Source organism: Diadema antillarum, unplaced genomic scaffold, assembly GCF_040938485.1.
Source record: "Diadema antillarum isolate AM-2024a unplaced genomic scaffold, OU_Dant_1.0 seq00001016_RagTag, whole genome shotgun sequence".
NCBI lineage: Eukaryota > Metazoa > Echinodermata > Echinoidea > Diadematoida > Diadematidae > Diadema > Diadema antillarum.
The window spans coordinates 363,018-379,474 of NW_027271851.1; the positions used below are offsets into that span (position 1 = coordinate 363,018).

Below are 16,457 nucleotides of genomic sequence, written 5' to 3' on the forward strand. Positions count from 1 at the left end.
GGTGGTAGTGGTGATGGTCATGGTGGTGGTGATGGTCATGGTGGTGGTGATGGTCATGGTGGTGGTGATGGTCATGGTGATGGTCATGGTGGTGGTGATGGTGGTGGTGATGGTCATGGTGGTGATGGTGGTGGTGTATGTGTGTGTGTGTGTGTGTTTAGGGTTAGGGAGGGTTGGGAAACTACACGGAAGAGGTATTTGATATAGCCTTTGTATGGCAGACATACATGCCACTTGGTCCCCATTGGAGGAAAGAGAGACATCAGTGTTGCTGAGTGGCTCCTTCAATCCCGCAATTCGGTGCAGTCCCTGGATCTCGGAGTAGCACAGCTTCGGGTTGTAGTGGAAGAAGAATGTCCCGTTGGCGATGGTAATGTTACGATGCAGCGACCAATCAAAAAGCTGCTGGAGGTTGTTGTTTGCCAGAACATAGAGGGAGTATTTCCTGTCAATTACCACAATGAGAGAAGAAAGGAAACAAAAAATATTTGAAGAAAGTGTTAGCTTGCAGTATCATGTAAAGACAATAAAGATAACACCATTGCTGTGATAACAAACATCTTCTAAATGAGTATTATCTTCTTCTTTTTCGGGCATCAGTTTACTAAAATGTGAAACGCAACGCAAAGAAAGGTGTATTGTATTCATAATGTGGGTTAAAAGCTGCCGCTATTGCAAGCTCTGTGTATGGGATACATATCATCATATAGACCTAGCATAATGATCATAAGAAAACGTGTTAATATCATGGTAAAATAAATTAGTGTGTCTGCACCTACCAAGTTATCCATCCATAACATGCGGTAAAACAAGAATCCAAACAAATTTGTCATAATTCCCTGAACTAGTAATAATACAAGTCTTGGCTACCATGACGACATGGGAACAGACAACTGTCTAAAAAAGAAAACCTGCATTGAAATCAATTACTGAGAAACCTTGAATTGTTTCCATTTTATTTGCCTTCTCTGATTTTGTTCCCCATGTAGTTGCTATGCAAACACAACTGTATGCTTCATTGCTCCCTCAAGCAGAAACATGTTCACCCCCAATACTTTATCTCCTAGATCTGGTACAGTGACCCTCATGAACTCGACAAAATGAAAGAATCAAAACCTCTGAAAGTCAGAATTGGCTCAGTCCATTGACAAACATTGCTACTGGACAGCATAATCACAACCAGTGTTGTATGTCTGCGACTGAATTTCTGTTTGACACCTTCAATTCCACAATTTGTTTTGTTCTGTTGTTGCTTTTCTTTTTAGAAGTCAGACCACACGATGAAAGCCGAAGAAATGTGATAGAGAAACTGGTTCTCTCTCTCTCCCCATCCATCCATCCATCACAAGGCCTTTTCGTGGTCTACCTCATTTTGCAACGGAGCTTTGCACCAATTGCAGTCAATCGTCCTCCCTCCTCCCATCCCAGAAATCTACCGGGCGCCCCGGGGGCACAAACTTTGTTGGCTTACTTCGTCTGCCACTGATTGAATGTTTTCTTCGGCAGTTGGCGAGAGCTCCCCTTTGCTGCTCAGACACATCGGAGAACAGCGACGTCAATCAAGATAACACCATAACGTATACACCAGGAGGCTCAGATTTCAAAGACTTTGACAGCGGGGAATACAACATCGTATCAAGCCAAGCCAGCAAAATTTTTCTCAGAGACTGACAGCAGCATACAAATGTAGGGCCACAGACAAAACAAATGTGAACATTTAATGCAGGTAGTTACCATCAATTGCATAACAGTATGGGAAGGAACATTGCAGAAGGTTTCTCTTCCTTTACATTAAAAAAATTACAAGTTGGTAGTATATGACTCAGACAGAACAGCTCTTCTCCTAGATATTAAAGCGATAGATGTCGACTGCAATCAGGTAAAACTCTGTCGCCGGAAAATCCCCCTTTTAGAAAGCAAAACTATGATCTGCGCTCAAATTGACTTGAATGACATTAGAGAGAATAAAAACAGAACAGTAAAAGATTAATCAGATTTACCAATGGACTTGAAAATCTTTAAAAACATTCATTTGCCTTTGTTCCTTTCATCGTAGGTCAACTTCTGCATGGAAAAAAGTTTGCTTCCAAAAAGACAACCACTTCCAGTAAATTCTGAAAATATATTCATATCATTGTCTGAGACTGCATTTCCCCACTTTCTTCCTCCCCCCCCCCTTTGCAATTGCCTTTGGCAATCTCAGGATCTCTTTATTGGGGGGGGGGGGGGAGGGGTTGCCATTGAGGAAAAACAGATTTTCCGTCAAGAAAAATAACACTAACAGCTTTATACTGGAAATCTGCAACTTGATCCTTGATTAAGTTCCTTTCATCGTATGAGCATTTTTCTCGATAATGAAAATGAAAGCTTGATATAATTCACTGATAATGAGTGATATACCATTGTCGTGGTTGCAAATGTATATAGATGATATATTACATGAAAAATGCATGGAGAGCACTCGAACAAACACCTCTTTTGTAGTCAAAGATCTTGCCTTCCCAGCATGGACATGAATTACTTTCATCAATCAAGCCACCATAGAGGGTGCCAACGTTAAGGAAGATAATACATCGATCCAACAGCTCCACAGTTCCTCAATATGGCCCTTTTCAAGACGGTGCAGTCAATTCAGAAAGAAATCAACTGCTCCATGCTCAGTCCTTCAGCAGTGCCATTGTTTGATGTCAAAATAAATTTCCTTCAGTCATATTGCCAAATGGTATTCTGAATGACTCTCGTAGAAGATTGCAATCACCACAAAAGTTGCTGAATAGATGATCGATCCACTTTCATTGTTCATTTCCACAGTTAGGGACAAAAAAAAAAAAAAACAACCTTCAATTCTTGCTCCTTTAAAACAGATCTAATACAGCACTTGTTTAAAAGTAACTGCAAGTCTTTGTATATCTAATATCTTTGAAGGAGTGAGGATCCCTGTGAATGCCCACAATCTTACAGCTGTACTCAATGTTATCAAACTCATACAGTAGCTGAACATCACGGCATAAAACATTCTAGTGTTTATCTACATCTATTCTTCCATGTCATTATTAACTCTGCATATATGTGACTGTGACCAAAACCACTAATTTGTGAAAACATGAGAAATATGTTAAGAGGTTCTTAGTTTTCAATTGATCTTAATGATACTTTCAATACATAAATTAGTGTTTCTATTTATCAGTCTAGTTTAGTATAGAGTGAATTTTTACTTTAAAGTTTTTACCTGAAAATAACCCATCGAAACAACTGGTTTACCTTATGAGGCCTTACATTTATCAATTTTCAAATTCTTGTTTTTTACCATCCTGATGAGCTTTTGTGATTTATACACAAATAAAAATATTGCATTGAATACCAATGTCACTTGCTACCTTAGAAACCTTGAGGCTCTCCAAATTAGGATCTACCATTGGGTACAGGTAATCTTTCAATACTTTTGAGCATTTTCTCGTAATCTTCCATGCACTATGGATTGTATGTCAATGGCCACGGTCAGACTATGCGAAACTTTGTGCAGTTTACTTCCCGATAACTTTCAAAACTATGCATAGTTTTAGTGATGCAAAACTAACCGTAGTTTCTATCTCCAACATGCATGCTCCACACAGGCAAAAAACACAGACCCTTCTTGAATACAAACAATGTAAACGCAAACAAGCAACTGCATGCAAAGTGCGTAAACAACATGAAATAAAAATCTAATCCTGTGACAAACTTCTCAGAGTTTCAGCCATGTGTGACCACACTACACAAAAAACTATGTGCGGTTTTGTGCAAAGTGAGAAACTTTCGAAGTGCATGCAGGAAGTTTCCCTGGTGACTTGTCGAGAAGTTTGCGGTCACACTGCCCAGAAAAGCAAAATATCAGTAGTGAAACAAGTGACCATGGCTTACGAAAGCGATTTCTTGCACTTACTTCATCTCCAGCCCGTCTTCCTGTCCCTCAATACGTCGCAGCTTCTTGAGAAAGTTCAAGCTGACTAAGGAGTTGGCGCGGCGGATGACCAACGCTCCCGTCACAACTTCGATCAAGCCAAGATTGTTCTCAAGTTCAGTAACCACATTACCTGACGGTTCATTGAAAGAAAGAGAGAGAACACCTATAAATTCAACTGAACTTCACATTTGAACAACTTGGTTGCTGTGTGACTACATTCCGACTTTGATTCCTCATAAACCATCTGCAAAGAATGTTTCATTTTTTTTCTTGTATGCCATGAATTTATGAATCTGTTACATTCTTCACCTCAATAACCAAGATATCATGTCAACAGCAACCTCTTCAATTTTGTTTGTGATGATGACATACATGTACAATTGTAGAATGAAATAGTCAACATAAAATATTGATACCAAAGAACAGAAATAGAAACCACTGTAACCACCTATTTGAATCACCAGTTTTAGTTAACCATGATTAGACTGACAAGACTTTAGAAATTTTGTTTTTGCATGCAGTTGTTTCTCAACATTTCTTGATAACTAGTAACTAAATATACAGTTTCTTCTTCTTCTTCTTCCATGATATCTACTGCAATTGTGAAAAATAGTCTAACAAGAAGAATGGGTTCTAGCAGGCCTATCAATGGTTCACTCCCTCTCAGCTTGAATTAAATATCTCATAAAATTTAGTAGGCTGAAAAAATAATAGTGGCATAATGATTTTTACAACAAATGCCCCCACAGCTCACTTGTAAACTTTGAAGGATTATACACCAATTTCACAATGGTTTCATATCTATTTGAGAAACTTACAGAAGTTCAAAATAACAAATGTGTTAAAAAACTATCTCTAATCCATGAATGTTTTGCAACAGGTAAGTCAAAGGCTCAGAACTTGTCCTGGGCAGGAGTGGTAAACATCAACTATCACACATGAGTCAAGTTTCAGCAACAGCACTCTGTCGCCTTTGGACTTTGTTACTTCTTGACTGGTTATCAACATATTCATTATAGCACATTTGATGGTTGTAAATATTCGTCAGCCATACTATTATTTGGTATTGTCTGGTTTTAGGCATCAACAACCATCATTCCTATTTGTTTGTATGCAAAACATACACACATACACCTGCACATGCATACACATGTACATACACACATACATGTATGTACACACAAACATACATACTTGCAAATAAACATACATACATACATACATACATACACACGTATGTTTAAAACACTGATGTATATACATACATACTTGCAGATGTACATACACACATACATATCGTGTACATACATACTATAGAATCTTGCTGATGTTAGAACATTCCTGAACTTTGTCCTTGATAACGTCAATATTAATTATCAATGTGATGTTCTGTGTTATATACTGTATAAGCTGTTATTTTCTCGAGGGTTTAATTTTCGCGAATTTTGCGAATCACAGTTGGATCACGAATTTAACAACATGCGAAAACGTCTTCATGCGTTTTGTTTATGGAGCATTAACGTAAGGGTCAGCGTCGATTAGCGAAAACAACATCTCGCAAAAATGTCTATGACCTCGTCATTTGCAAAAATATCTGTATGCGAAAATAAAAGCATATACAGTAGGCCCTACAAATTCATGCATATACTATCAATATTTAAACAGAGAGGTGATTTGAGTTTAATTTTTCCTCTACTAACATTTGTCTGCTGATGGAATTACGAACCTTTGGAAAAATGAACCTTCAGAATAATGGCACAAATGTTTGGATCAACGTACCCCTAGGCAAGTGGAATTGGTGTGTGTTTGAGTGGAGGCAGTCATTCCTTTTAAATTCCTCACATACATTCTTACCTGTTCGATGTCACTGTTTGTGACAGTCTACTGTAAAACACGATATTTTCGTAGCATTTATTTTTTCGCGAATGGCAGCCGACGGCCTTATTTGCAGCATGAAATTTTCGCAAGTTGCCTCTAACGTTCAATGCATATAGTGTAGACAAGATCTGTAACATGCATTTTAATTTCGCGAAACTCGGCTCTCGCGAAATTTGCAAAATTAAAATGCACACGAACATTTCTCATTTTACAGTAATTCAAAGTGTGTGCAGGATGCAGACCTGCCATGGTGTGTTGTATCTTGCTGTGTCTTAACAACGTACTTAGGACAGGGTTGGGGCTTTCCTAAATATCTTCCTAAAATTATTTCCTAAGTGCATTCTAGAATCCAAACTTCTTCCTAAGTCAGAAATTTGCATATCTTCCAAGAATTCATCCTCATTTGCATATTTGCCTTACATTCTTCTATATTAGGCCTATAGGGAAAAAACGTTAGGAAGAAAGTTGGGAAGATTTTCAGGCCCTAGGAAAACTTAGGAACTTAGGAAGAAAAATCGTCCAACAAAGAATTTCAGAACACCATCCTTCAGTTGCTTTTCTTTAATAATAGGTCATGCTAGACTGACATACACTATTATATTTGCATAATTGCAACATGCATGGCTGTTGCATGGTATTTTGATTGTTCATGTCAGAATACCCGTTTGTTTTTTTCCTAAATAGGCACCACTGATCCTTATCACTCGCAAACTATTAACATTAGCAATCCCTGGCTGCTTTGCATGCTGTACTTCTGAGCTGTGGACTTCCGTCAAACATTCCACGAACATGCGCCTCGCTTTCTGCGAAGCACCACTTTCTCCTGCCTGCCTGGAAATGCACAACGGCCAGGAAAACTTGTCACCGATTCATTCATTCAGTGATTCATTCATTTGCCGTCAGCCGTGCAAATGCACACATGCAGTTCCTATCTGGCAAGACCCAGCAACAACAGCACTTGATTGATGCATTTTACAGTCAGGGGGCACGCTGGTTTCACTTTACCTTCACCCAAGTAAAATAACTTGCATACCAGTGCTTCCCTTTTTTTTTCTATTCCCTTTCGCTCCCTCTCTCCTAAAATGTTAAAGGCATTATTTACCATTTGCAGATAAAACAAGAACCCAGCTTCAGTACTTCAAAATAGTTACAAAATGTGAGTTAGGGATAGAAACAACCATTGTACAAATTTTACTTAAGATAACCAATTTTAAATATTATTAAATACACAAAATGTGAACAAAAGTTATAACAAAATTGTTTATAGACTTAACCATCTACAGTTATGGTTTATTGAGGAAAATAGTGATATCTCCCTAAATTTTCGGTTTCATTGCAAAATGTTTATATGATAGGATGTTTTGTGATACAACTGACCTACACATATGCATCAAATGTAATAACTCAAACATTTTTAAAATCACTGCTCTCAAAGGTAGATGGTACCTTTAAGCCCATGATGGCAGGAGAGGAACTCTTGCTGACCCTTCAAATTGGCAATATTATTGCCTAAGCACACTGCTCTGAGTAAACAACTGCTGAGGGCAGATGAGAGACAAACAAGACTTGACCTCTGACCTCTAGAAACATTTAGTCAAAGATAATAGCTTGTGATAGTCTTGGCTTTGGTGGAAGAGATAGGACAAGGAAGACTGTGTTCTACCGAGCGACTGAGGTGGAGGACTATTAATCCTAGCTCACACGAGAGCGGCATGAACAATTCATCTGGCTCTTCCTTGCATTTGTGTTGGTTAAGATGTCGTCTCATTCTTTTCAGATACACACAGCAGGGTGAAATATCTGGGCAAACATATGTAGACATTATAGAAACACAACCATTATTGCACATTACAGCCTGGTAGAATAACAATCTACAGGATCTACTACCTTACAGCTACATGGTCCATCTACTACTACTAATAATTCAAATCAAATAAATCCTACTTTTACACACCCTCCAGAAGTATTTCTGAGACATCCGCTGATGCCAGAGAAAAAACATGGTTTGGGGGCAATGCTCAGAAGCCTGCATCCAGGCTATTAGTTTATCCCCATTTCTGCTCAGATATTTCACCCTGCTGAGTGTTTATTTTGAAATGCTCTTTTGAATCACATCCAAGAAAAACATGATGCAGAAGGGGGCATTCAGAGGGGATGAGAAATTCATCCCCTCCCCTACCAACCAACCAACCTCAGGCCCTCCGCAAGGCATCCCAACATGATTGGAGGGTCAAGACCAGACAAGATCAGCTCACCTTGTAGGATAACAAATATTTCAACACAGCTTTCAATTTGAAAACAAAGTCTCAGCGCAGTATTTGGGTGCACCTGTATGTCACCCTTCAGCTCTCCCAGTGGAGCAGATACTCCCTGAACTCCGAAGGACAAAGGGAATGTTGCGCTCACTTATGCTCCTCTTCTTCTCCTTCATCATCCTCCTTTTCCTCCTCCTACAGTTCTCTCCATAAAACTGGTATCATCTTCCTTACATGAATCATTCTCTTCCATCCCAAGGCCCCCTTTTTGTTTATATTAAAACAGAATAATGTTTCCAATTCCATGCCCTAAAATGGGGCTGGGGCAATCTAGAAAGCAACATTTTATGGACTTGTTTTGGCCAAAGAAAAATCACATCCTCACCAGTTGAAATGTCAACCAAGGGCTGGCTGACATTTGCTCAAGCCCTGCTGTTCCCTTTACACCTGTGTCTTGCTAGTTTACTTCATCCTTTGAAAGTATAAGCATGGAAGTGAGAATGATATGAACCTGTAGCATGTTCAGAGACAGAAATATGATATTCAGTAACCAATGTCAAAGAGGTCAAATGAAATAGGCACATTTCTTCTTTTCTTCCCAAGTTCAAGGAACAGTATCATCAGACAAATTCGAGTGACTTGATTTAAAAATTACCTCAGTTTGCATTGATGAATACGGACACACTGAAATGAAAGTGGAGGTCTTGTTTTACAAATTGGCCGATAGAACTTTGATAATCTTTACCACGTAAAATTAATTATCCTGTCTAGTTTCATGTAAAACACTACATGATGACACAATGGAGAAAGAAATGAGCTCAGTGGGACCACTGCTGCCATATACTGCAAGAACCAATAATGAATCCAGGAGTGGTATGGGAAGCCAGTTTTAGAACTGCCACATTTTTAAATATGCACACTTATATGCAACGAACAGAACACTATTTTCAATAACCACAGCATTCTTCATCTTCCCAACACCAACATTATCTCCTACAGACTGTTAGGCACAATGCAAGACAGCCTTGTGTCAAATATGTTATCAACATTAGAGCCTGGACTAGCAGACTAGTCCATAGTCATTGATGAAGGGTTAAAGAGAGATGATCCTATTTATGCACCTACAAATGATGTTGGGATAAGTCACTTAACCTCTTCGTACAAGGAGAAGCAATGCTTTTATAAATGGGGGGGGGGGGGGGAGGAGTGCCAAGTCCCAGGGTTAGGTCAATTAGCATCTGTCAAATGATACCTGCACACTACCTGACAGGACGACAAAACAATTGGCAACTACGACTGGGATAATTGGGAGAAGATGATCCCATAAAAGCTGCTCTTTGACCAAAATGAGCTGGTTTGGGGAGCCAAGGGTCCTGGGTTGGTATTCTTCGCACGACCTCCTCAGCTTTTGAGTTCCAACTGTGCGCACCATTTATTTCTCACCCTCTTAAATCTTGTTCCTCTTTTCCCTCTCTGTTCATTCTCGTTAATAGCTGACAATCTACATTCCTAGCATTCTGATGATGTCCCCTGGCGAAATGATAGGCTCTTGTACAATTGTCCCAGCTATTGTTTGCCATTGTTACTGTTTCTTTAAGTATTCCTCTGTCTTCTTCACAATGTCAGCTTACAAGCTGGTTCTACTTTATTCTAATCCATCATAATGAAGCAAATTTTGCTCTGTACAGCACCACATAAACCTCGGGCCTGCAATCTTTTTTTAAGTATCTTCACAAAAGACACAATGGACATTTCTTGAACTGAAATGCACTTTGTATGACACTCATCGATGATTCACATTCAGTCGAAGGTAATTTCACACTGAGTCATTCCTTTAAATTTGTTCAGCAGCATTTGAAAAATGCTCCTTATCCATAGTGTTAACAGCAGTCATGATTTTAGTGCCCTGTTCCCTTCCAAGAACTGCAAATGAAATCATGGAATATAGCTACCAACAAACAAAATACTTTGAATGGAAAGTGGCTAAATTGCACAGCTAATGTACGTGCCGAAAATAGCACGGCCAGCACTTTCAAGGAGTGCAATCTGGTACTAGAACTGTTGAACTCTCTTGCTTTCCTAGAAAAGGTCTTTTGAGTAATATCCAGTGCTTTAAAAAGGCCTCTTTCAAATTCAGTAGGAATGCCATCGGCAGTCTCATGGAAAGGAAAGAGAAATACTTGATTCTTATGTCAATCCTGCTTGAACCAGTAAGAAAGCCATATAAAGATGCAAAATAACAAGTTTCTAATTTCAGGGAATTCTACTTTCCAAACAGTCTATTTGCAACATGAATGATTTGTAATGCACCCTCCTTTATTCTGAACAAACTATCATGGAAATGTAAGAGAAGTGTTCACACTTTGACAATGTTCATGTCTTTAATCAATATCCTGTGGTAGTTATCTTGTAGCCATCACTTTCCTGCTGTACGAGGAAGCTTTGGGCATTGAAATGTCTTCTGCACAGAAGGATCTGTATAGGGGAAGCCCCTAGACCACATGGTTCACCATCCATTCTGGGCTAGGGAAGCAAGATGATTCACATCCCTGGTTTTGGGGTGTCTTCCTTGGCGAGTCCAGTGAAGTATGGAGCCTGCCTATACAAATCTTGATCTACTACACAACCGTTTTTATTCAGCTTCCTTTCAGCTGGACACCCTTGATCACCTCTCACAGGTCTTTTTCTCTTCGACACCACTCCACTGCCCACCTCCAGGTCTGCTTCCTAAAACCATAGAGACTTTATGCTTCCAAAAAGATACCACAAAGTGTACAGCACTTTTCTTGTTGCTTGATGCCCGACCATCCCCCCCCCAAAAAAAAAAACCTCCCCAGTAAATCTGACGCTTACCAATGCTTCCCAATGCTTAAACCAAGGAGCGAGTTTGCCTTCTTTGGAAAGAGGAAGCAACATGTTCGCACACTTGGCTGTGCACTTTGTTCAATCTCATCAAGGCACCTTGTTTAGGACAAGAGAGAAAGAACGAGAATTCTCAAAACTCACCTATCAAAGAACCTTGTTTGAAACACAACTTTGTGCCTTAACCAGTTTTCTTCTTGTCCAAAACCAGTTTGAGCAAGTCACCCTCTTGCTGCACTTTAAAAGTTCCGTACAACTTTCCAGAAATACATGACTAGGTCTAGATCACCGCCTTTGCATCTTCCTTAGCTGGATCCCCTTCCCTATCTTTAACTTTCCTTTCTAACACCCACTCCTCTATATAGCCCAGGGCCAGATCTCACTCCAGAGGACAAGACAACACACCAAACTATACTTTTGGTAGCTTACTTTTAGCTGGACCCCCTCCCTTCTCTCAAACCTTCCCTTCTGACAGCCTCCAGGGGTCCAGAGCCTCGCCTCTCTTGGCATATTATTTGTGGACTGCCAAGGAAAATGTTTTGCCCAAAGAGTGAATGTTTTTCCTCGGGAGAAACATACCTGACTTCTCTGAATTTTCCTACATGCAATTGTAACCTCAGGAATGTTTGCCACGGCAAGGTTGCATTTGTTTAGACGAAGCACGCCACCTCCCCTGTCACACAATATTACTCTTTCGTGCCAGCACTAGCAGGCTACTGATCGAGGTCCTCATTTGTGTAGTGAAGTGTGACTGGCTCTGAACAACCTGTCACTTACCTGAACTGAGACTGGTTGGTCACCAAGTGCTTAGCACCTTCAAAACTGTAGTTAAATCTACACTTAAAGTTCAAGTACTAGGACTGAATACTGTAAAACCAGAAATATATGCATGCATTTTAATTTTGTGAGCCAAGAATTGCAAAGTTAAAATGCACGCAAAAGTTCTTGTCGACACGATATGCATTGAATACCAGTGGCAATTCACCAAAATTTCATGCTGCGACAAAGGCCATCGGCACCAAATCGCCAAATTCCAACTCCAATGTAATTTTCTGTGCAGGAATATGCTTTGACGAGGGCAAGATTTGTATTCCATCATGTCATTGATGTGCTCCTGTCATACTTAGAACAGTTATTTAATGACCTCTGTGAATTTAAATGTGCATGACATCAACTAGGCCTACATGTAAAAAGCAAGCCATTACTTTAACCGTTAAAGTTTTTGTATCCATAAAGCAGGAACAATAATGATGATATTGCTGGCCCTCAACTTTGAGGGAGAATCTAAAAAGTAGGCCTACCCCTTTTTCGAGAGGATATTTCTACTTGAATTTGACAAAAGGGATACAGTTCCAGCTTAGGCAGGACGTCCAGACATACACTTCAAGTGAAGTTACTGCCAAAAGGATACAAAGTCAAGGTCATAATCACTCGCGTGATGAATTTCAACAGTCTTTCCCCTTGGGCGACAAGCGATTGGCAAAAGAAATCCCTCCTCTTTTGGTGCTAGTGGGGCAGCTGAAACATTTTGTGAGAACATGAAATATGTGTCTCTTTCCTTCAGACTGTCATATCTATGTCACTTCTGAATACACAAACGACTCCTTCTTCTCTGACTTCATTAGGGGGCTTCAATGGCCTCTTTCTGAATGATTCCATGCCACTCCTCCGCGCATACGAGACTTGCAGACACGCAGTCGTCATTTATTTTGTCTCCTAAGTGGCAGATTACAGAGACTGGGTTGGAAGGTGAGGGGGTACGGGATGATGGGGGCCAGTGGCTTACGCCTTCCGAACATGTCAAATTTAGATGATGAGTGCAATATTTATCTCCTTTGCCAATGCACTCTGAACCTGGGTATCATTGAGGTGCCATGCCATCCGTGTATATCTTGACTTCTCTTTACACCGCTGCATGCGGCAGTATCTTGGTGAGATACGAGCAATTCCTTTTGAACCTGACAGTGAATGCGAGCATAACAAATGTGTTTTCAACCACTACCATAATTAAAAATCTCAAGCTGCTTGAGTGTCTACAATAAATGTCAGAAGTCGTTCATTTAAATGCTTTCATAAAGGTTTTAAAAATGCTTAAAGGAAGATTCAAGATTACACCCTCTATCCCAGTGAAATAACAGAGACAACTCAGATAAACACAGACTAAGGTCATTTTTTTTTACACATACAGAGAGTAAGCAATTATCACGATTCTAGTGATTATGCCTATATGAATCCCTAGAATCATAATTCAAATGATGCATTTTGACTATGCGTATGTAAACTGGTACCACTAGGAGGGTGATTTCAATTGTAATTCAAATTGTGATCTAAATGATGGTCCTGGGGGGTTTTCCGCTGACAATTCTCAAGAATTATGGAATGAAACCGTCCTGTATACAGATTGACCCCCAAATCATATTTTTGGGGAGGCAGAGCTTGTTATGGTGACCTTTCATCCACTTCCGCAGAAAATCCGCGTGCCGTACCACTCAAGAGTGATTGATTGGAACTTGGAAAGAAGCCACACCTCCTTTCTTCACTCTGAAATTCAAAACTACAGAATCCACCAAGCCTTCCTCGGGTGTATGTATAGATAATAATTCTGATTGTAATTCAGCAATGTAATTTATGTTTCTCAACCCATGTTAAAATGGTCAATGAAAACTCCCCAAAATGCTGATTCCGCCCTTAAAAAAAAAGTGAGACTGGAAACCGAGATGGGAAAATGAAAGGAGAAAAATAATTGGGAGAAAGATATCCAGGTGCAGGAAACAAGAATATATAATGATTACAAAAGCGAGATAGGAAGGGGAAGGGATAACTTTTGAAATATTTGCTTTAATTTCTGAATCACATTACAAAATCAAAAGAGGGTACAATGGGAATACAAATAAGTAAATGAAATTGGAGATTGCCCGAAGTCAGCCACATTAATCAAATGCAGCTGTTTGTCCTTAGGGTGCTCATATGTGACTATTGTCATACCTCTGATGTACTGATTGGGATCAGCTACAGATGTAGGCCCTGTTGCACGAAACAAGAATAGAAGCTGACAACAGTCTGCGGGCTGATTGGCCATTGGCTTTGGTAATTTAAATGTCATGTGGATTATCCCTAGAATGACTCTTTCTTATCCAACATATACTGTAGTTCAGAATAGGTGCCTTCACATTTGAATTACCATGTGATTAAATACCACAGTAATTTGTTTGTATCATTCTCAATGGCGAAATACAAAGGCATCCATTCTCATTCATGAACTAGAAATGTCGCTACAGCGACTGGTTATACCCCCACCAAACAACATTTCATAAGCTTTGGTCAAAACAACATTTCATAAGCTTTGGTCAAAAAACTGAGGAAGTAGTTAAATCCGCAAGATCTTTCCTTGATCTTCTGCCATTAATATGTCGTTACCATGGCAACGTACTTTCGGGTACTGTCGAAAAATATGTCTTGCACATCTACAACCAAAGGCACACATCTGTACCAAGTTTCATGGAAATTGGGCAAAAACTGAGGAAGTAGTTTGCAACACAAATTTTTCCATCATTTTGGCTCATAATATGTGAGCTGTTACCATGGCAACATACTTTTTGTCACTGTCAAGAAATGTGTCATGCTGACCTATATCCTAAGACAAACATTCAATATGAATTCCATGAGAATTGGAAGAACACTGATGAAGCAGTTTTGCCATGAAGCATTTTGCCCTATATTTTACCAATAACATGCCGTTACCATGGCAACGTACTTTTGCCACTGCGGAAATATGTGTCTTGCACATTAACATATTCAGATGAACATCTGTACCTAATTTCATAAAAATTGATCAAAAACTGTGGGAGGAGTTCGCGACGCAAGATTTGTACCCATTTTTGCCCATAATATGCCGTTACCATGGCAACGTACTTTTGGGTACTGTCAAAAAATACGTCTTGCACATCTACAACCCAAGGCACACATCTGTGCCAAGTTTTATGGGAATCGGTTGAAAACTGAGGAAGTAGTTCGCGACGCAAGATTTGCAACGGACCGACCGCCCGACCGCCCGACCGCCCGACCGACCGCCCGACCGACCGTCCGCTGATTCCTATATACCCCCTTCAAACTTCGTTTGGCGGGGGTATAAATATGATGGTATTTATGGCCTAACCTCTCCAACGTCAGCACTGACCATATCTGGTAAAGGGGGTATCTCACTGAGCGGCGAATGTTTGCGAACGTAGCGAATTTGGGATTTCGCCAGGGTTCGTAAAGGGTTGCAAAAGGTTCGTTAACAGTCCCAAGAAAGTTCACAAACGGTTTTTATTGTCGCAAACAGTTTTTCCTGTCGCAAAGAAATTTTGAACATGTTCAAAATTTCTTTGCGAACCTTTGCGAATTTGTATTTTCGCTAACAGTTGCAAACATTCGCAAAATACTCGTAAGAATTCGCAAACGGTCGTAATACGGTGTCGCTAACATTTTTATTTGATTCGCCACTGTTAGCGAACAAGTAACCATATGGTTCCTATATAAAAGCTTCTGAAACAGACAAGGTTCCACTCTAAGAAAGTTCTTGAAGCTCTTGACATCTCTATCATGTAATTGCTGCAAAAGCTTTTCATATTGACCAAAGTCTGTTCTCTGCAACAACCACTCTCTGACCCAAACAGTTTTTCTTTTCTTCTTCCTTTCTTGTTTTTCTTTATTTTCTTTCTCTTATGCTGCACAATAGCTGTAGCAGCAGCCTGACAAAGCAGCTCTTCAAGGATAGCAACACGTTGAGCCTCTTCTTGGCAGAAACTTATTTCCATATACTGGAAATCCATCTTGAACGGTTGTCACAAGAGACCTGAATTCAGTGGAAGGCTTTACGTTCATTTTATGGGTCTGACTATACATAATCGCCAGGTACTTTTTTCTAGGTCCAAGGACATTCGCAAATTGTTGCAAAGGATTTGCGAACAGTTGCTAATATTTGCAAAACTGTCGCTAACATTTGCAAAATTGTCGCTAACATTTGCTAACATTCGTTAATAGTCGCCACCTGTGTTTCGCAAACACTTTCGCAAACATTCGCTGAAGTGTTGCTAATTGTCGCTAAACATCGCTAAAAGTCGCTAACTGTCGCTAATGGCAGAAGCGAACTTTGATTTTTCGCAAACATTCGTCAGGAAAGTTGGTGAATCTCAAATTCGCTACGTTCGCAAACGTTCGCCGCTCAGTGAGATACCCCCTTCAGGGAATGCGATGGGAATTGTGTAAGGTAATACAAGAAATATACAACTATACAATTGGTGGTATTTCATGACATGATTCATACTCAAATTTTGCATGTGAATTTTGGTGCGATGTTTGAATTACCACCCTAAATATCACAGTGCTTCGCAATATATTTCTTGGTGTATTTGCATTCACGTCATAAATTACCAGGGCAAATACTGCAGTATTTCGACATAAATTTGAATGAACCTACTGATTATTCTCTGCCTGCTGGAACCTAAGGGTCCTCAACAAAGTCTTATGTATTCTCT

At 39.8% G+C, this 16,457-nt stretch overlaps 1 protein-coding gene across 1 annotated transcript in view; it reads right to left on the reverse strand.

Moving 5' to 3' along the window:
* The window catches only part of LOC139742716 (insulin receptor-like), a 39,111-nt gene extending 28,298 nt beyond the window's left edge, over window positions 1-10,813 (reverse strand). Inside the window, exons 1-3 of the mRNA XM_071653242.1 lie at window positions 10,753-10,813; window positions 3,923-4,073; window positions 228-445 (exon numbers count right to left, since the gene is read on the reverse strand). Of these exons, the coding sequence (XP_071509343.1) occupies window positions 228-445; window positions 3,923-4,073; window positions 10,753-10,813 (430 nt within the window). The remainder of the gene's footprint in view (window positions 1-227; window positions 446-3,922; window positions 4,074-10,752) is intronic.
* Between the last annotated feature and the right edge of the window lie 5,644 nt (window positions 10,814-16,457).